The sequence below is a fragment of the Spinacia oleracea genome, chromosome 4 (genome assembly GCF_020520425.1).
Source record: "Spinacia oleracea cultivar Varoflay chromosome 4, BTI_SOV_V1, whole genome shotgun sequence".
NCBI lineage: Eukaryota > Viridiplantae > Streptophyta > Magnoliopsida > Caryophyllales > Amaranthaceae > Spinacia > Spinacia oleracea.
In genome coordinates, this window is record NC_079490.1 from 169,394,165 (window position 1) to 169,412,756 (window position 18,592).

General features: G+C 32.1%; 1 protein-coding gene and 1 long non-coding RNA gene across 2 annotated transcripts; one reads left to right on the top strand and one right to left on the bottom strand.

The window, feature by feature from the left end:
- The first annotated feature begins 7,631 nt into the window (after positions 1-7,631).
- Positions 7,632-12,815, top strand: LOC110784232 (palmitoyl-monogalactosyldiacylglycerol delta-7 desaturase, chloroplastic). The gene is made up of 5 exons (XM_021988659.2): positions 7,632-8,286; positions 9,233-9,373; positions 9,646-9,786; positions 11,785-11,891; positions 12,422-12,815. Exons 1-5 carry the CDS (start codon positions 7,933-7,935, stop codon positions 12,621-12,623), a joined length of 945 nt encoding a protein of 314 aa, XP_021844351.1. The 5' UTR covers positions 7,632-7,932; the 3' UTR covers positions 12,624-12,815.
- A 406-nt stretch (positions 12,816-13,221) lies between these two features.
- On the bottom strand, positions 13,222-15,463 carry LOC130459842 (uncharacterized). Its single transcript, XR_008919517.1, has 3 exons — positions 14,670-15,463; positions 14,124-14,186; positions 13,222-13,391 (listed from the first exon to the last, which is right to left on the bottom strand). It is a non-coding gene; the product is annotated as an uncharacterized lncRNA (long non-coding RNA).
- Between the last annotated feature and the right edge of the window lie 3,129 nt (positions 15,464-18,592).

Here is an 18,592-nt window from a genome sequence, read left to right on the forward strand (position 1 = left end):
AATATCTAAAACAAGTGTGGAATATCAATTATCAAAGGAAGGGATTAATATTTAATTTTGGAAACAATTGTGTAGAATAATTGAAGAAGAAGACCAAAGAAACCATGAACAGAAAAAAAAACAAAAACGTACACTGCCATTGGTGGAAGATTTATGCACCCGAATGCATAATGTTACTTTTTGCAAAGCATTTTTAAATGAATATATAGTTCAAACACAAAGAACATATAGTAATTAAATGAACATATAGTTCAAATCCAAAGAATATATAGTTCAAATATTCCACTTGTACATGTACATTGAAATCATTCGATCTCCATGTTCGTTAGATGTTCAATGAGTGTACATCCGGGCATCAGGGTGCACAATGAACATTGTATGCCCGGATGTATAATCCAAATTGCGCATAAAATATTAGTCTGGGAGACTCTGGTGTATCCTAAAACATTTCATGCATTTACCAAAGTGGTACTCTGTACTAATGAAACAATGCATGACAAAATCACGTGTAAAACGATGTTTTGTAAAAGAAAATATGACCATGTTCTTTGATTAGAATAACTTGTTTTTGTACATATGAAACATTCGTATGTGTTTGTGTTCTTTTGGTGCACAATGTCATTGTGCACTCTTGTTCGTAATCCACAAATTGTTGTTCAGTCTAGATCCTTGAATTAATGGATACCTCTAGAAACAAATTCAGATTCAAAATTTGGTATCGGTCAATCGATCAATCATTACCCCATTAGATACGTACATATTTTCTAAATGACGCTAATAAAGTCTTAGCCTAATAGTAAAAACAAAGAATTTGTATGCAGTAAGTGTCATGTGTCCGATTCTAATCTCCTATCCCTATTTATAATTTATATTGACCTTATTTTAAGACCCATTTTAAAAGGATTGATCTATTATAGCTCATTTAAAACCCATTTTAAAAGTGAACTTGTTTGATCGTTTTATTTCCGGTTCCTAATTTTCACAACCGGTTCCAATTCTAGAAAATATGAACATGTATCCGGTCCCACACATGCCAAGTTGCAGTAGATAATGAATGAAGTTATTTTCAACAATCTCCATGTCATCAGATTCTCTTTGACTATAAATTTCGTGATTTTGCCGCATCAGCAATTCGACTTAATTATTGATTTATTTCCTTCCTCATAATCTCATATTAAGCCCCAATCTTGTCAAAATATCTTACAGCTACTAGAATGAATGAACGTGCATTGTATAAGTATATGTTTTGATGTATAGTTTATGACATAATACCAAGTAATTAATAGGATAGCTTCAACAGTAAGTCCTTCCATTATAAGCAAAAAATATATGGTTTCCAATCTTATTATACACGAAAGAAGCAACACGTGACAGGCATGCCGTATCTCTCATTACGATTGAAATTTGATTGTAACTGTTTATTTTTGTTTTATCGATTAATGCATTAATTGGGGAAATTTTCCATAGTTATATAAGGAGAAATCTCACGACCATAATATATAACTAGTTTTATGCCCGTGCGATGCACGGATATTTTCTGGTTTATAAAATTGTTTTGTTTACCATTGAATTTTTTATGGGCTATTTTCACTTTTTTTTTCAAAAATGTTATATTAACTAATGACAACTTATATATAACATAATATAATATAATATAAAGATTGTCACAACATACTCGGTATGTATGTAGCAATTTGGATTTGGATGAATATATTACCAAAGTGTCCACCGTCGACCGCAGTGATTAACCCCTTGTCTCGTGGTGACTAACTCTATTTTTTCGCGTGTTCCAATTAAGGGTTTGGGGTTGGTAAACAAAATGTGTATCTTTGCTAATTTGCATTAAAATTAATAGTAAATGTAGGGAAGGCATGGAGCTAATATTATGTATCCTCCGTTCCTTTGTTTGTCCAAAAATTCTTGCACGCATAAGATATACAATAAGTTTAGTATATATCAAAGTAACTTTAACCCACTGTTTTGTAACTTTTAACATGTTTTAATTAACTTTTGTATAATGGAAAATTGATGGATAAAAATTATAAAGAGTTAAATGGTTACCTTTAGAAATAGAGACCTTTTACATTATATCAGGGTACTCCAATGTACAATATTTATTGGACACCAGCTTAAATAAGAATTTGCATTGTTTGTTTGAATTTTTAATTTAAGTAGAGATAAACTTTGTCACATTTTTATTTTCATATATTTAAAAATTACATTAATATCAAACAATTGAGGAAAGTGGCTTATAGTACATAATGGAATAAAAGATATAACAAAGGGAATGCTTTCCTTGGTGTCTTATTTATTTGTAGTTACGAATAAAGAAGTTACAATATTGTTTAGTTTTACTTATCCGCTATATGCCGGAGATCATTTGAAGTATTGATTTCCAAATTCCAAAAGTTACATCTTGTGTTTGTCCAATGGCTCTGCATTCCAGTTATGAACGGTTGAGCAAATGTAATAATATGAAGAAGTAAGAAATTGATTTAAAAAAGTAACTAAAATGAGCTAAAAATCAATTACGGAGACATGTGCCTAGGCACCAAAAGTTTGCAAGTTAAAAACTAAAATTAAAATCACAAGCATATAAATACGGAGTGTTTGTACAATGTATGACACTAAAAAGTCCTAGAAACATAGAAACATACATAGAAATATATCACATAGGTTTTCTGGAATGTAAAAGCTCTTAATACCATTATAGGATAAATGGTATTCTTGTTTGGTATATGCATAATAGGGCAAAATACAAGAAAACTTAATATTACATGTCCATTATACTATAATGAGGGAGAATAATAATATGGTGCTATTAGGTGTCAATAAACTAATTAAAATGGAAAAAAAAAAAAAACTTTGTTATGTTTCTTAAATAATTCATGATGGAAACCATACACTTAAGAAGGTTCCTTATGACATCCATCTAAAGGAAACACAAGAAAATTTGTAATCGCATTCGTGAGTAATATCTAAATAGTGACAATCAAGTAATTGGGTTTTTCCTCTTGCCTACAAACTTTGATTTCTACCTATTATGTAACTCTTCTTGTCTCTTTCAAATCCAGAAGTAAACATGTTAATCCAGTATCAAATAAGCAGATAATGCAACAAAACAATTTTAGCTATATTTAAGGGACTGTCAAGGATAAATAAGCATAAGCAGCAAAACAATGTTTGTCCATTGACTGGTTTATCCCAAGATTCCCAACCATAGTCTTTTTCATATCCCTCCGAAGTCCAAACCAATAATACCAGCATCAAATTAAACAACGTTTTTACTTCATGAAAGATGTTGTCATCCAAGTGCAAACCCAGTTCTTGTTAACGAAAACAAAACTAATTCTAATGGAATGATCAGAGACTAAAATGAGAGAAAAAATGAAAATCACAAACAACAAAACTAATGATTTCAGTGCCCATACCAAAAAAATAAAATAAAAAATTGACTAACATTACCGTCAATTTCATCACACAAATTTACTAACTACTCCGTATATTATTGTAATATATTACTAATTTGTACTCCGTACAATTTATCGCTCTAACTTAAAAGGCTAAATAATACTCCATAGATAATGCGGTCAAAATTGATGAATAGAGTATTGAACTGAACAGAACAAATCATTTCTGACCTTAGAGAAATCATACTCCAATTGCACAATTCTACAATTTTCATTAACCCTAAAACACACAGAAAATTGGAATTAATATCAGTGAATAGAAAAGAAAGAAAAAGAAAAATTAGGCACCAGTAGATCTACCTGGTTTAATTTGTCAGACACAAACATAAAGCCACAATATAATAGTGAAGTAAATTCAATTGCTGCAATTGAACAATAAAAAAAACCATATCAAAGATTAACAGATCAAACACAAATTCGTCTACAACAAACCGAAAATCTGACCCCTGGAAAAGGAAATAGAGAAATTGATGATGACATAGAAAATTCGCCCAATTCATGATTTGGAAGGAGATCGAGAGAAAGAAATGGCTGAAGATGTGCCTAACTGCCCATGGAGCATGGTTAATTGATTTTTTTGTTATTAGAAGGTGGTTAATTGAAACGACGGGACTCATGTGAGGAGTAAAAGAGGGGGGGGGAAATCCATACTTTTTAATGAACGAAAAATAAATAGAGGACACGTGACACTCTAACTTTTCTTTAAATTCCCTGTTATTAAATACTATATAGATATAGATAAGATATATTTAAAGATCTCCAAAGATGCACATTAGTTTCAATGATATGAGAGGGCTGTTAATTCTTTACTTTATAAAAGAAATTTACCAGAAATGCAGAGTTAAACATCTGGATTACCAAGATGAAATCAAGGTTGTTGTTTTCTATACCAATTGTAAGGCTACAACTGCCCTGAAGCATAACTCTTCCCTAATGGAGTATGAAAGATTTGTATATAGAAAAGTTACCTCCTTAAATATAAAGTTATCAGAAATGTGTGAAAAAACTGATAATTGCAGCAGTTATCATTTACTTTTTGCACTGATCCTAAATTCCTCAACCCAATGATTCTACAGGATTAGTAAAATAGCATTTTAAAGCCACACATCACAAACAAACATAACTTGTTAATACTGCTACATATTTTAAGTTTTCCTATATGCTAAAACTGGCTTACAGACTTGAAAGAAAGATCTCTCTGACTCTTTCAATCGAACATGTCTCCATCATCCATTCATCCCAAGCTCACCTTGTGAATTATGACTCTATTGTTTAAGTACCAGATCTTTTATCTAAATGGTTAGGTTCTCTGGCAAAGAGGTTTTTAATTCATCACTACACTAACCATGGTTTGATTAAAAAATGCGTTGCAACAAATTATTGTAACGATCTTTTCATTAATTCTACAGTTCTAGGATATATCAAAATCAAATTTACTGAACTTCCTTTACTGACAAATTATTGAACTTATTCAATAATAAATTTTCAAACAACCAAAACAACGAAGTAGGATTAATATTCTTACCTAAATAGAATTGAAAATTGTAGGAAGTCCACTTTGATCAACGTTACAACACTTAATTTCCGTGTAAGAAAAAAACCGAAATTATGTTACTTTTGGAAAATAGAATAGAGTTATAGAAGTTTACTGATTGAAAATGTAAATCAATCATGAAAGTTAATTAAGAAGGCAATAAACATGACTAACCGACATTAGTACATTACAATTATGATTCTTCTGAATGATAATAAAATCTATTACTTCTCTTGCCAATTATGCAATACAATTAACTTACGATATTAAGCCGTAACCATGGAGTGAGATTTTTCTTCTAACATATTTCTTATTTGTTCTTTTTGTAGCATATAACCTTATATAGGGTGTGTTTTTTGACAAAGTTTAGATAAGCGGTTACATTTAAAAAAAAAAAATTAATTGAATCGACACTTTCGTGTAAATTAGTTTTTTTTTTCAACACAGAAAATAAAAGAAAAATAACTAATCTAACCCATAAAATTTAATTGAATCGACACTTTCGTGTAAATTAGTTTTTTTTTCTATACAGAAAATAAAAGAAAAATAACTAATCTAACCCATAAATTAGAGGGAGAATTTACCTGTTAACATTAGGCTGAAAAGTGGTTCGTTACACCGTTTGAGCTTCCACATCCTCCAGAATCGGCTCCGCTAGACCATCAGGTAATTGTATTGTTTCGAGCGCTAATTTTCTTGTTCTTGAACTTTTACCTAACATTGATTCACGGTGATAATTAATTAAATAAAAATACTAATACAAAATGAATCAATTATGTGAAGGGAGACAATATAGTTACCGAGTAAAAAAAATTAATTTCAATTAATTAAATGATTCATCCAAAAATAATCAATTGAACCCAAGAGAAGGGCGGTAGATTCTAAGCAAGACGAAGAAATCAATTGAACCCAAGAGAAGGGCGGTAGATTATAAGCAAGACGAAGAAGCCATGCTATGATTCATGCGTATACTTGAAATTGAACCTTGTTCCTTCAATTGCATAATTCCATAACAAATATTAACAATGAAGTCATTAAATTTCACAAAAATTGCACAAATCAAGCATGATTAATAGGAAATTAACTTACCTTCATTTGAGACATTATCCATGCTCAAGAAACTTATGATTCACAAATCTGATCACATAGAACTTTGATGTTAAATTTTCACCCACATCATCAATTTTTGGATTGCGATTGTTGGGATGAATTCGTGAATCTGAATTTGGTTGAATTTGTTCACAAATCGGAATCTCGAACCCATAAAAAAAGTAGTTGATGGTGATGCCGACGAACTCCGTAGTTGATGATGATGATGCTGTTTTTTTTTTGAATTTAAAAGCTTGGAGATTGATAATCTATTTGGATACTTGAATGGATCAATTCATGCAATTTAGTTTTATCGATTTTTCAAATGTGAAGGTTGAACCGTTGAAGGTGAAAGTTAAAGTTGAAGTTGGGAGGAGAGAATGATTTTAGATCTTCTGTTGTTTACTTCGTATGTTTTTGTCATTTAGTTTTCATTTAAAAAAAAATTGTAAAAAAATATTGAAATTCTAAGAGGGTGCCACGTGGCACTTCAACCTCCCTGCTATTAAATATTAGAGTAGATTTCTCCAAATGACACTATTAAATACAGATTTGGGCTTACTTGTCAATAAGAGAGAAAATCCACTTTATAAATAGATAAAGAACTATATATAAATCTTAATTTTGCATCTTCAAATTTTACCTTTTTTATTTTTTATTTTCAATATTTTAAACTACTACCTCTGTCTCATAAAAATCTTTACGGTTACTATTTACACATATATTAAGACAAAAGGGGAAAGTTGGTTGAATACAATAAAATATGGATAAATTAACAGAATTGTGTAAAAATGTGGATGAGAGTAAAAAAAAATGAATAAAATAAGAGAAAATAAGTGGAAATTTGTAAATATCGTGGGGTGAGAAAGATAAGGTAATAAAATTTCATGTTCAAAAATAGAATAAAGCAAAGTGTAAATAACATTATGAAACAGACTAAAATGAAAAATGTAAAGAGCATTTTGAAACGGAGGTAATACGAAGTAATTTTTATAAAAAATATTGATTTTGGAGAGTGTCGAGGCTTCCGCTCCCATCTGTTCACAAGTCAAGGACTCAAGGGAGGTTTCACCTTATAACCATAACCCACAAGGTAATAAGGAGAGTAGACATGATCATCATGAGTCCGGCCCGAAAAATAGCAAACTTGGGCAGAACTTTTAGGCCCATTTTTTGGGCCCGACACAGCCCGTCCCAATTTTTAAATTTTTTTGTGGAATTTGAGCAACTCAAAATTACAATTTTAGTTATAAATTTAACCCTACCCGAACATGGCCTAAAAAGCTTACTATTTTTGGGTCGGAAAATTCGGCACGAAGTTTGGCACATCCCGGCCCGGCTCGACACAAGGGGTAGAATTTTCAAGTTGTGATCCGATCCGAACCCGACCTGGCCCACAATTTGATCATGTCTTAGACTTATAAAGTGAACATTTTTTTTGTTTTATCAACTCGAGACACTCACATATGATAGTTTCATATGGCAGATGTTAACAAACACCGACCTAAGTAATTGAATTAGTTTAAGCATTCAACAAACGTACTCCTCCTCTCAATTACGTACAGTATTATTTAAGCAGTATAGTCTTATACGAAAAGAATTAATCCACCGGGTTTCATGTTTCATTGTTTCTGCATATTATTATACTAGCCACGTGTATCATCATCTCTCTGTTTCATGCTCTTGCTTAACTGTGTGAAATAGTTCAAAAAAATTCATACATAAATACACCCTTCCAAATCGACAAAAACAAATTCCGATTCTATTCTTTTGTTTAGTTCAATTCTTACCATCAACAACAGCTCAAACTTACCTCCATATTTAGCAAGAATTGTAAGTATGAAGATCAGTTCATTTGCGATTCCGGAATCGGAATCGGAACCGGAAAAGTATTCCCATAGAATTTGGGGTTCGGATGTTGTAGTGAAGAACCCGAAGAATGTGTTATCGGAATGGAAATGGGATTCCTTATCAATTGAGACATTAAGTGCAGTTGTGGTGATTCATGGGTTGGCTCTTTTTGCTCCGTTTAGCTTTAATTGGGGTGCATTTTGGGTGGCGGTGGTTTTGTGTTTCGTGACGGCGTTGTTTGGTGTTTGTCTTTCGTATCACCGGAATTTGACGCACAGGAGTTTTAAGCTACCTAAATGGCTCGAGTATTTCTTTGCTTATTGCGGGGCTTTAGCACTCCAGGTTCGTATCTTCACATGTTGCTCTATTTAGGAATTAGGTTATTTTCTCTTCACCTGCTCTGGACTGATCGATCGGATTATTTCTGATCTGATTTAAATATTTTCTGTAATTTTTATTATTTTTTCTAGTGTGGTTTGATCGTCTGATTTTTTCTGATCGAGTCTCATTGTAAGAAAAATATTTTGTAAGTAATAGGACAAGTTGATTTTTAACCACCTACAAAAAGTTGAGAAATTGTTTTTTACCAACTAAAAAATTAAAATTTGTATTTTATCACTTAAAAACGAAAAAATAAATGAAATATTTATGTATGGCTACCTAATTCAATTTCCCTCCAATTTTATCACAATCCCTATGTGATTTTCTTTAACTCTTTCACCCTTATCTCTTTACTCCAATTAAATTTTATCAAATTTTTTAAATTAATGGTGGTGATAAATTATGTAAATTCATGGAACATAAGGAAGTTGAGGAAGATAAGAGAGTTAAATACATGAAATCGTGGAAAAATAAAACATACTTACAAAACATTTTAACCGTTATTGTAACCCCCTACATAACATTTTTATATATTTTTTCATTTTCCAGGTGGTAAAAGACAAGTTTTAAAAAAATTTAGATGGTAAAATACAAATTTTAATATTTTAGGTGTTATAAAACAATTTTTCAATTTTTATAATTGGTAAAAACCAATTTATCCTAAGTAATACTCCGTAAGCAATAAAAATAAGTTTAATAGTTGCCACATTGTTGCAATTGTGTTTGTACCACTTACTTCATCGTGTTTGCTTAATGTATAACGGGTACTAATATTTCCACTATTTAACTTCTTATAATCAACCATCTTGATTCTTAAGGGCTTCATTGCCTTCATAGCGTATGCATGTCATACTATTATTTCTTTAATTAATATGGTTACCTTTAATTTGGTAATTGTAATTTTCAGGGGAGTCCAATTGATTGGGTGAGCACACACAGGTTCCACCATCAATTTTGCGATACAGAGCAAGACCCACATAGTCCTCTTGATGGATTTTGGTTTAGCCACATGAATTGGTTATTTGATGCCAAAGTTGTTATCGAAAGGGTAATGCTCTAATTTACTACTAGTAGTTTGGAAATAATTAGTAATTACTTTACATAGTACATTATTTCGGCAAACAATTCACATTTTTTTTTCGAGAATGATCCACAAGAGCAATACAAATTACAAATGTAGGAGCTGATGAACAATTAATATTTTATAATAACGCTATTTGTATGAGCAAATGAACAAGTCAATTTACCCCGTGACGCCTTTTTTCAATGAATTTCATTCCATGTCGTCCCTATTATAATTTTGTTTTTATCATTTCGTAGTGTGGCGAGCCAAACAATGTAGGAGACTTGGAAAATCAAGCATTCTACAGATTTATGAAAAGCACATACATTTTACACTCACTTATTCTTGGAGGATTACTTTATGCATTTGGAGGATTTCCCTACTTCGTCTGGGGAATGGTAAGTATTCTAATTAAGTATTGAGTAGTAGATATTTCTTTCTATAATAAGCAATCTTCTTAATCATTATGTGAAAGTAGTTTCTCATGTGAAATCTTCAAAGTTATGGTGGGGGCATCTTTACTTCTTAATTGGTACATGAGATGCGTGGTTTAACTTATAATATGCATGATTAGGTGTGTGATAACAACCTAATAGTTGTTTAATTTTGACTTTGCTTATTAGATTACGAAATTAAGAGAAATATATATCGATCAACATCTTTCACTATCTTTTCACGACTTAATCATATCAAGAGTTAGTACTTCGTATTAATTTAAAACTTGCTATTAACACTACAAGAATTAGTATCTTTAATGACAACATAATAACGACGGGTCAAAAATCCCGTCGTAAAAGCCTTTTGCGACGGAGCTAACAACCAAACAAAGACGGGAACAACCGTCACAAATATGTTTTACGACGGGTTAACGACGGGATTTTTCATTAATGACGGTCCCATTTTATGACGGGTTCGCGACATGAAATCCCGTCGTTAATCAACGATTATTGGCCTTTAGCGACGGAGTTTTCCATCGTTAATGGTACAATTTCTTGTAGTGTAAAGATGGCCTTGTTAAAAATATTAATTGGAAACTTTTTGGTTCGCAGATGTTTTTGGTAGAGGCTGAAGTTTGAGTTTGGAATGAATAAAACTCATACCTAGTGTTCGTTTTAATAAAAATTCCAATTTCTAAACTCGTACTCTATATATATCGAACCCACATGCATGTAAGGTATGGGTTTAGAAACCCAAGAGATTGAGATGGGTATACCGACACTAAATGAATTTTTATTTTTAATGACAACCTAATAACGATGGGTAAAAAATCTCGTCACAAAAGCCTTTGACGACGGGTTAACAATCAAACAAAGATGAAAACAACCGTCGCAAATGTCTTTTACGACGGATTAACGACGTGATTTTCCATTAATGAAGGTCCCTTTTATGACAGGTTCGCGATAGAAAATTCCGTCGTTAATCAACGATTATTAGCTTTTTGGCGACGGAATTTCTTGTTGTTAACGGTACAATTTCTTGTAGCGTCGATATGATTAATATCAAACCTTCACATATACTCCGTATTCGATAAAAAAAATACACTTCGTATTAATTTTTGAACAAAACCAAACACTCCCCTAAGTAAGTTAAAGATTACAGAAAGCGACATACGTAGTACTTCGCACTATATTGTCACTGGATTTGGTCCCGTGCATGCATGTATTTTCTTAAATTATTTGACTGAAATATTTTTCTCCTTAAAGTTATTTACTTACTACATAATTAAAAAAAAAAAATTGGTGCGAATAAGCCACAACTCCCAAGGGCGGGGATGAGAATCGATCACATGATCACCTGGAACCGGGATGGAAGCTCTAACTAACTGAGCTATCCATCACTCTCATAATTAATAAATATTGAACATACTCATTTAATTATCGAATACATAGTATGCAATATTCGCCCTACTATTACGTACAAAATACTTTACATGTTTGATACGCTAATTTGACCAAAATATTCGATATACTTAGATGTTGATTTGACTAAAAACTACTTCATTAACTAATATATTTTCCATTATTCATATAATGACTTGACTAAAATATGACCAAAAATCATTTAAAACTAATTATTATGTGGCATGTATTATTTCCCTAATATACTACAAACACATTTTTTTTTCATACATAAAACCTTCAATAAAAAGATAGAAAATAAAACTAAAGACTTTTAGGAAAATTTTTTTTTGCGGGAAATTTTTATAACAGGAAGAGACAAGTGTCACTCCCAATATATGTTTTAGTCTAATGTAATAAATGTGTTGTGGCACGGATCTCTATATATATAAGAAGGTGTTGTTTAGAGTCGTAGGGAATACATCATGTCATAATATAACTCACTTATTTAAAAAAATGATTTATGTTTTATCGAGTCTAAGAAAAAAAATGTAACAGGGAGTAAGGACGGCATGGGTATACCACATAACATGGTTCGTGAACTCTGCTTGTCACATATGGGGATCTCAAGCTTGGAATACCGGTGACTTATCAAAAAACAATTGGTAAATAATTCTTTTGATTTCTTTATAACAAAATTATAATTATTCATGTATATATCTCTATTTGGCATTTCACTTATATATCTCTATTTGGCATTTCGTAAATCGATAATTTTGTTTTATAAATAATCTTTTACATATGTTATATGTTATAATCATATGATTATATTGGGATTAAAGTTATGTTGTTCATATGAAATTTCAAGTAAGAATAATGTGCATAGACAATATGAATATAAAATCTGATGCAATTTTTTTGATAAGACGCATAATTGATTAATTTCATTAGGATTATAAAGTTTCCACATAAAATATCTAACACGCAATACGTTTATAACGCTATTATAATAAGAAAAATATAAATATAGTATCAAATATAAGAATAGCTGATACAATAATAAATATCCCGTGCTAGTACACGGGCACAAACTAGTTATAATTATTCATTTATATATCTCTATTTGGCATTTCATTTGCCTTCACTTATTAGTATATATTGAATAATTAAGAAAACATGATTTAATTTTTATTAGGTGGGTAGCATTGCTTACATTTGGAGAAGGTTGGCACAACAATCATCATGCTTTTAAATACTCGGCTCGACATGGCTTCGAATGGTGGCAAGTTGATATGACTTGGTATACTATTAGGGTTCTTCAACTTGTTGGTTTGGTCAAGGATGTTAAGCTTCCTTCTGAGGCTCACAAACAACGTTTGGCATTTAAAAAGCGATGAAATATCCACTTGAGTGCGCCTTGAGGCAGGATGCAATAATTAGCAATCATGTTTACAGTTCTAATTACACATTGTAAACGTGATAAATAATTATGGACGGTGTGGGAGAATGATGTAAATAAATCTATGATCTAGCAATGTGTTCTTGCTATTTAGAACTATATATATATATATATATATATATATATACATGCAACTATATTAGTTATCACAAATTCTTATTTACAAGTGATCGATGTACAATAAATATTGTACATCGGAGTAAAAGTTAACACAAAATGCTTAAAATTATACATGTAAAAGTTATCTATTTTTAGTGATTTTTTTTTCATTTTAATAAAGTCTTCAAATCACTAATTATGTATAAAGGTAACTATTTAACTCTTTAAAATGTTTATCCATCAACTTATTTTTTCCATAATATAAAAGTTTTTAAAAGCATATTAAAAGTTACAAAGAACTAAGTAAAAGTTATTGTAACGCCCCGATCTCTAATTCAATTATTAAAGCATAATTAGCAGCGGAATTAACCTAATTTGGTCGGGATATTACCTGCCGTAATTCCCTCTTGGAAATTACAAGGCAACTATCATAACATAAGCTATCAAAACCCAAATTAATATAACAATCTTTTATATTCCCCAAAATAAAAGTACATAACTACTTAAGAGTCTTTAATTAAACTATTAAAACATTAAGCATAAACTAGGTGAATAATATTAAAGTGAAATTCCTCGCCACTACTCGTTTCCATCGTTCCCGCAGTACCTAAAACAGAAAACAAAACGGTGAGCCGAAGACTCAGTAACGACTACCCTAACAACGTAAATTCATTTCAACTCATTTTATTTAATAACACAGGAAGAATAGAATAAGTAAAACATTTAATAAAACATCATATTTAATTCATTCATAAACTTTTAATGAAAACGTCATTCATAAACTTTTAATTAACATGCTAGTTGTCGGCAAGTACGAACCGTGAAGGAATTCTCCACTGGGCCTGGGCCCAAAAGAGCCTGGGCTCATCATCGTAACATGGGCCTGGGCCCTGAGCCTGGGCTCATAAACCATGGGAGCCTGGGCTCGCAATCCATGGGTGGACAGGTGTCCGTGGTGCATGCATGACCGATAGATAGGAAGATGGTAGTTTATATACCGCCAGACAAACTATGTCTTTCACTTTCATTTATCATGTTTTATGTATTTTTACTAAGCCTTGGCTTGTATTTCAGTTGAAATAACATAACTCATTTAACTCATAAAACATCATTTTGATCCTGGGATCAATAAAATATCAATTCTTTCATAGCATTGCATAAACATCATTTTATGAGAAAACTCAATCAAATCATATTATAGGAAACAATTCAATCAAATCATATTTCATCCCACAATCCATAAAACACATCAAAACATTTAATTCATAAATTCAATCATAACGTCATAATTTCATAATACATTTATAAGGGGATTGTGGGTACTAGCAATAGCCGTTACCTCAACCGTAGTTTTATACTTCCCGTCTGATGGATCGTTCCTCCTGAGCCCCGAGTCCAATTTCTTTCAAAATATTAAATCGTCGAATTAGTATTAAATGATAAATAATTTAAAATCGGTATTTTATAAATAATATATTTTATAATTAACGAATTTGTACATAACGAATTTTAATAAAAAAATAATTTCATAATTTTAATGAAAATATTATTAGTCGAAATTTCAATCGATATATATATATATATATATATATATATATATATATATATATATATATATATATATATATATATATATATATATATATATATATATATATATATATATATATATATATATATATATATATATTTCATAAATCGATTTTCATGAATATTATTTGAATTCCGTTTTTGTTAAATAAAGTCAATAATTTATTTTCATAAAATTGATACTTAAACCTGAAAATAATAACAATTTATTAGTAAATAAATATATTATAAAAATTATTAAAACATAAGTATTGATGAATTAAAATCTGAAAATTATAAATCATCTTTAACGTACCCAATGCCCAAGTGGTTAGAATTGGGCCCAGCCCTTTTGTTTTTGGTTTAATAGGATTCTTAAGTAAGGAATTTGGGTTTTCTGACTTTTGAATGTCGAGCAAAGGAGAGAGGGAACGCAGCAGCAGGGCACGGAGGAGGAGGAAAGGAAGGAGGGTGGGCGGCGGGTCTGTGCGGCCTGAGCGGCGCCGACGGTAACGCCAGCACAGTGGCGCGGTGGTTGTGCGATTCAGAGAGAGAGCAGGGGAGTCGAGTTAGGAGGGAGGCAAGGCGCGGTGGACCGCGAAGGTAGGGGTGGCTCACCTCGGCTGGGCGGCGGCCTAGGTGTCGCAGCGGCGCAATACCGCGCCAGAGAGTGACAGTAGGGAGACAGAGGTGGTGGTGGCCGATGGGCGGCGCAGCAGAGAAAGAGAGGAAGGCGAGGGAGTTGCGAAGGAGGGGAAGCAGGGGAGGTTCGGGAGGGGGTGTTTCTGGGCGTTCTGGGCGGCGGTAGGGAGGCTCGCTGGGTTGTTTTGTGGCGGTGGTTGATTGGCAAGGTGATGGAGGTGGTGGTGGTTGTCGGGGGTGGTGTTGCGAAGAGAAAAGAGGGAGAGGACAGGGGAGTTGCGTAGGAAAGGAGAGGGAGTACGGTGGGGTACAGTGGTGCTGGGGGGCAACGGCGGTCAGGGTGGTTGAGGTGGTTGTCAGAGGTGGTAGACAGTGGTGGTCGATGGTTGAGGTGGTGGTCGGACGGTGGATGTTGGCGGTGGTGATTTGAGTCATAGAAGAACAAGGAGAGTGAGATTGGATTTTGTGTTTTGGTTGATTTATTGAAATTGAATTGGAAATTCTGATTTTTGTAAGAAGGTAGAGTGATGAAGAAGGAGGAATCCTTGGTCTCCAAGGCAAGAATTTGGACTGATTTCAAAGAAAAGGGGGAATGAAACATACGTGGGGAGTAGGAGGAAGAAGGTAAATGGAATTTTGCTCCTCCAAGGGCATTTTCGTAATTTCACATGGTTGAACAAAATTTCAGAAATTTTGTTGCTATTTTTGGATACTAAAAATAGAAATGTTTAGCAGTATTAATTCTTTATAAGAATAATAATAATAATAAATATCGTTAACGAAAAATAAATTTAGTTTCCGAATAAAAATAAGAACGTTAAATAATTAATTTAGTTTCCGAATAAAATAAATTTAGAAATCCGAAAATAATTAAAATTTAAAAAGGTCGTTAAGCTCGTAAATATGAAATTAAATTATAAACTGAAAAATAAATCGTGTAGCAATATTTAAAAAAAATTCAAGCGAAATAAAACTTCGTTAATTAAAATAAAATTCAAATTTAGGATTTAAAACGATTTTAAGCTAAATAAAAATAATTAAGAATAATTAACCGAGTTTTAAAAATTCGGGGTATTACAGTTATCCTGTTGTACAATAAATTTATTGTACACCTTGTGCGTGTAAGACATTTTGATTAGTTTATAGATGTAAATTGTAATACGTATGTGTAAACCATAAAAATTCAAACCTGCAAAATAAATTTAAAGAGCCAAAAGAATATAGAATACATAATTTTATTGATATTTTTGGGATTACAATTTTCGTAACTCTCTTGATTCCTCTCTACTTCATACCTACAATTTGATAATAGGGAGGTGATGGGGTCTTTGTGACTTATTCCATCTGAGTCTGACAAAACCCTAATGTTAGAAATTCATTATATAGGAAAGTTGAGAGTCCTACTAGGTTTAAATTCCCTAAATCTTTAAAATATTATCTTTTTATTGAGATATACTCCCTCCGTCTCTTTTTGTTCTTTACGTTTTCCTTTTTGGGTATTTCAAAATGTTCTTTACATTTCCTTTTATATTATCACATAAATGACTTAGTATTCTATCAAAATTTGTGTCCAATTATTATTTTAACCAATTGAATACATTGGGTCATTTAATTTCTCATACTTTTTCAGTGGGACATTAAATTTTTCTCATTTCCCAATATCAATATTTTGATAAAAGTGAAAACATTATAAATAAACGTAATTTATCTTGTTTAAATAAAAAAAAAATAGGAATCTCGATGCAAATTAATTAATCGTTAAAACGCGTGAATAAATACCAAACGTAAAAAACAAAAAGAGACGGAGGGAGTAATTGACACCACAAATCACTACAAGAATTTGTATCTTTAACGACAACCTAATTACGACGGGTCAAAAATTCCGTCGCAAAAGCCTTTTGCAACGGGGCTAACAACCAAACAATGACGGGATTAACCGTCGCAAATGTCTTCTACGACGGGTTTACGACGGGATTTCTATTAACGACGGCCCCCTTTTATGACGGGTTCGCGACCGGAAATCCCATCGTTAATCAACGATTATTGACTTTTCGCGACGGGATTTCCCGTCATTAATAGTACAATTTCTTGTAGTGAATTTACAAAATTTCGATGTCTATATGATAACATTACACTACGTATGTGATTAACAATAAACTCAAAACACTTTTCAAATTTCCTTCATTGTACTAATTAAGTTAAATTGTTTTCATAATTAACTATAAGGAGTTAATATCATCATTAAATTAAGGAAAGTACTCACCATCACTAGTCTTTGATATTACAACAAATTCTTGTAGCCATTGATTACACAATTAGTTGGAGATCAACTTTAGTTCACTACGTACTTTGGCAAGAAATATGAAAGGGCGGTATTACAAGCTAGCTAGCAAACATTAAACATGGAAACTTATGGATAAGATGAGAGCATGAAATAACCACACAACAAAAGGTACATCTCTCCACAACCCCAAAGGCAAACATGTAGACAATGAACTAAAGAAGTTAATGTGTGAACGGGGAACAATGTAAAAAAAATAGTTTATGGAGAGTGGTAAATCCTTATTAAGCCAAATACATGCCTATACTCCATGAAAGTTAACCAAATACAAGCCTTTTAAGGTCTATGAAGTCAAACGATCCTGGTTTATTGAGGGATGCGTTATTTTCCCATGAAAACTTTTAATCTTTTACTCCTTGGATTGCACGGGTTAACTTTGTTTTTTTTAAAAAAAAAAAGTTAAGTTGATGGGTCTTATCGGGCCAGAAGCCCTATGGGGTCAACCTAGCTAGTCCGAGTTAGTGAATTAGCACTTTGAAAATGGGGAGGAATGTACGAGAAACCCTTCCTAGCTTCAAAGTATCCCTATTGGGATAGAACCTCAAACCTTATACTTCATCTGTTTCGAAAATATCGCACCATGGTTGACTTTTACTCTTTAATTATTACTTTGACTCTTAATATCTCAAATCGCGTGAAAGTAAAATTATAAAAAAATAATACTTAGAAAATATATATCGATACGAATCTAACATGACCTCACATGACTAAAATTTTCTTACGTAGGAATCACAACAAATGGCCAAAGTCGGAGTGTGAATAGTGTAAAAAACAAATGGTGCGATATTTCCGGAACGGAGGAAGGTAGTTGGAATGTGATATCAACTTTAATAGACTAAGTCATTGTTCGGTTCACGAGTAGACCTGGTTATTGGACAAGGTAATCCAATGGGTATAATCGTATAAGATTTGGATCAAGTTAATATGGTTATTAATGGACATGATTAATATAGGGCCAAACTTATAACACAATAATTTTGAAAACTAAAACAGTAATGATATAAAATATGGATAACTTCATATTCACTTATATTTGCATATGACTCATTTTTTTTTCAATTTTTCCTTGTTCATTTATTGACCGTCCACTATCTGCCCGCTATTGACCCGCTAAATTTAACCCTTAAATTATCCGACCCGCTTTTGACCCACATTGACCCTGACCCTGACCCGACCCGTTTTGGACGCACATGGACCCTGACCTTGACCTGCCTCGCCCAATAACCAGGTTTATTCTCGGATTTTAAACTAGTTGA

Excerpts from the sequence above, each read along its gene's own strand:
- LOC110784232 (XM_021988659.2), top strand. The coding sequence starts at position 7,933 with ATGAAGATCAGTTCATTTGCGATTCCGGAATCGGAATCGGAACCGGAA. Across the intron at positions 8,287-9,232 it reads GCGGGGCTTTAGCACTCCAG|GGGAGTCCAATTGATTGGGT; the intron begins GTTCGTATCTTC and ends TGTAATTTTCAG. Across the intron at positions 9,374-9,645 it reads CCAAAGTTGTTATCGAAAGG|TGTGGCGAGCCAAACAATGT; the intron begins GTAATGCTCTAA and ends ATCATTTCGTAG.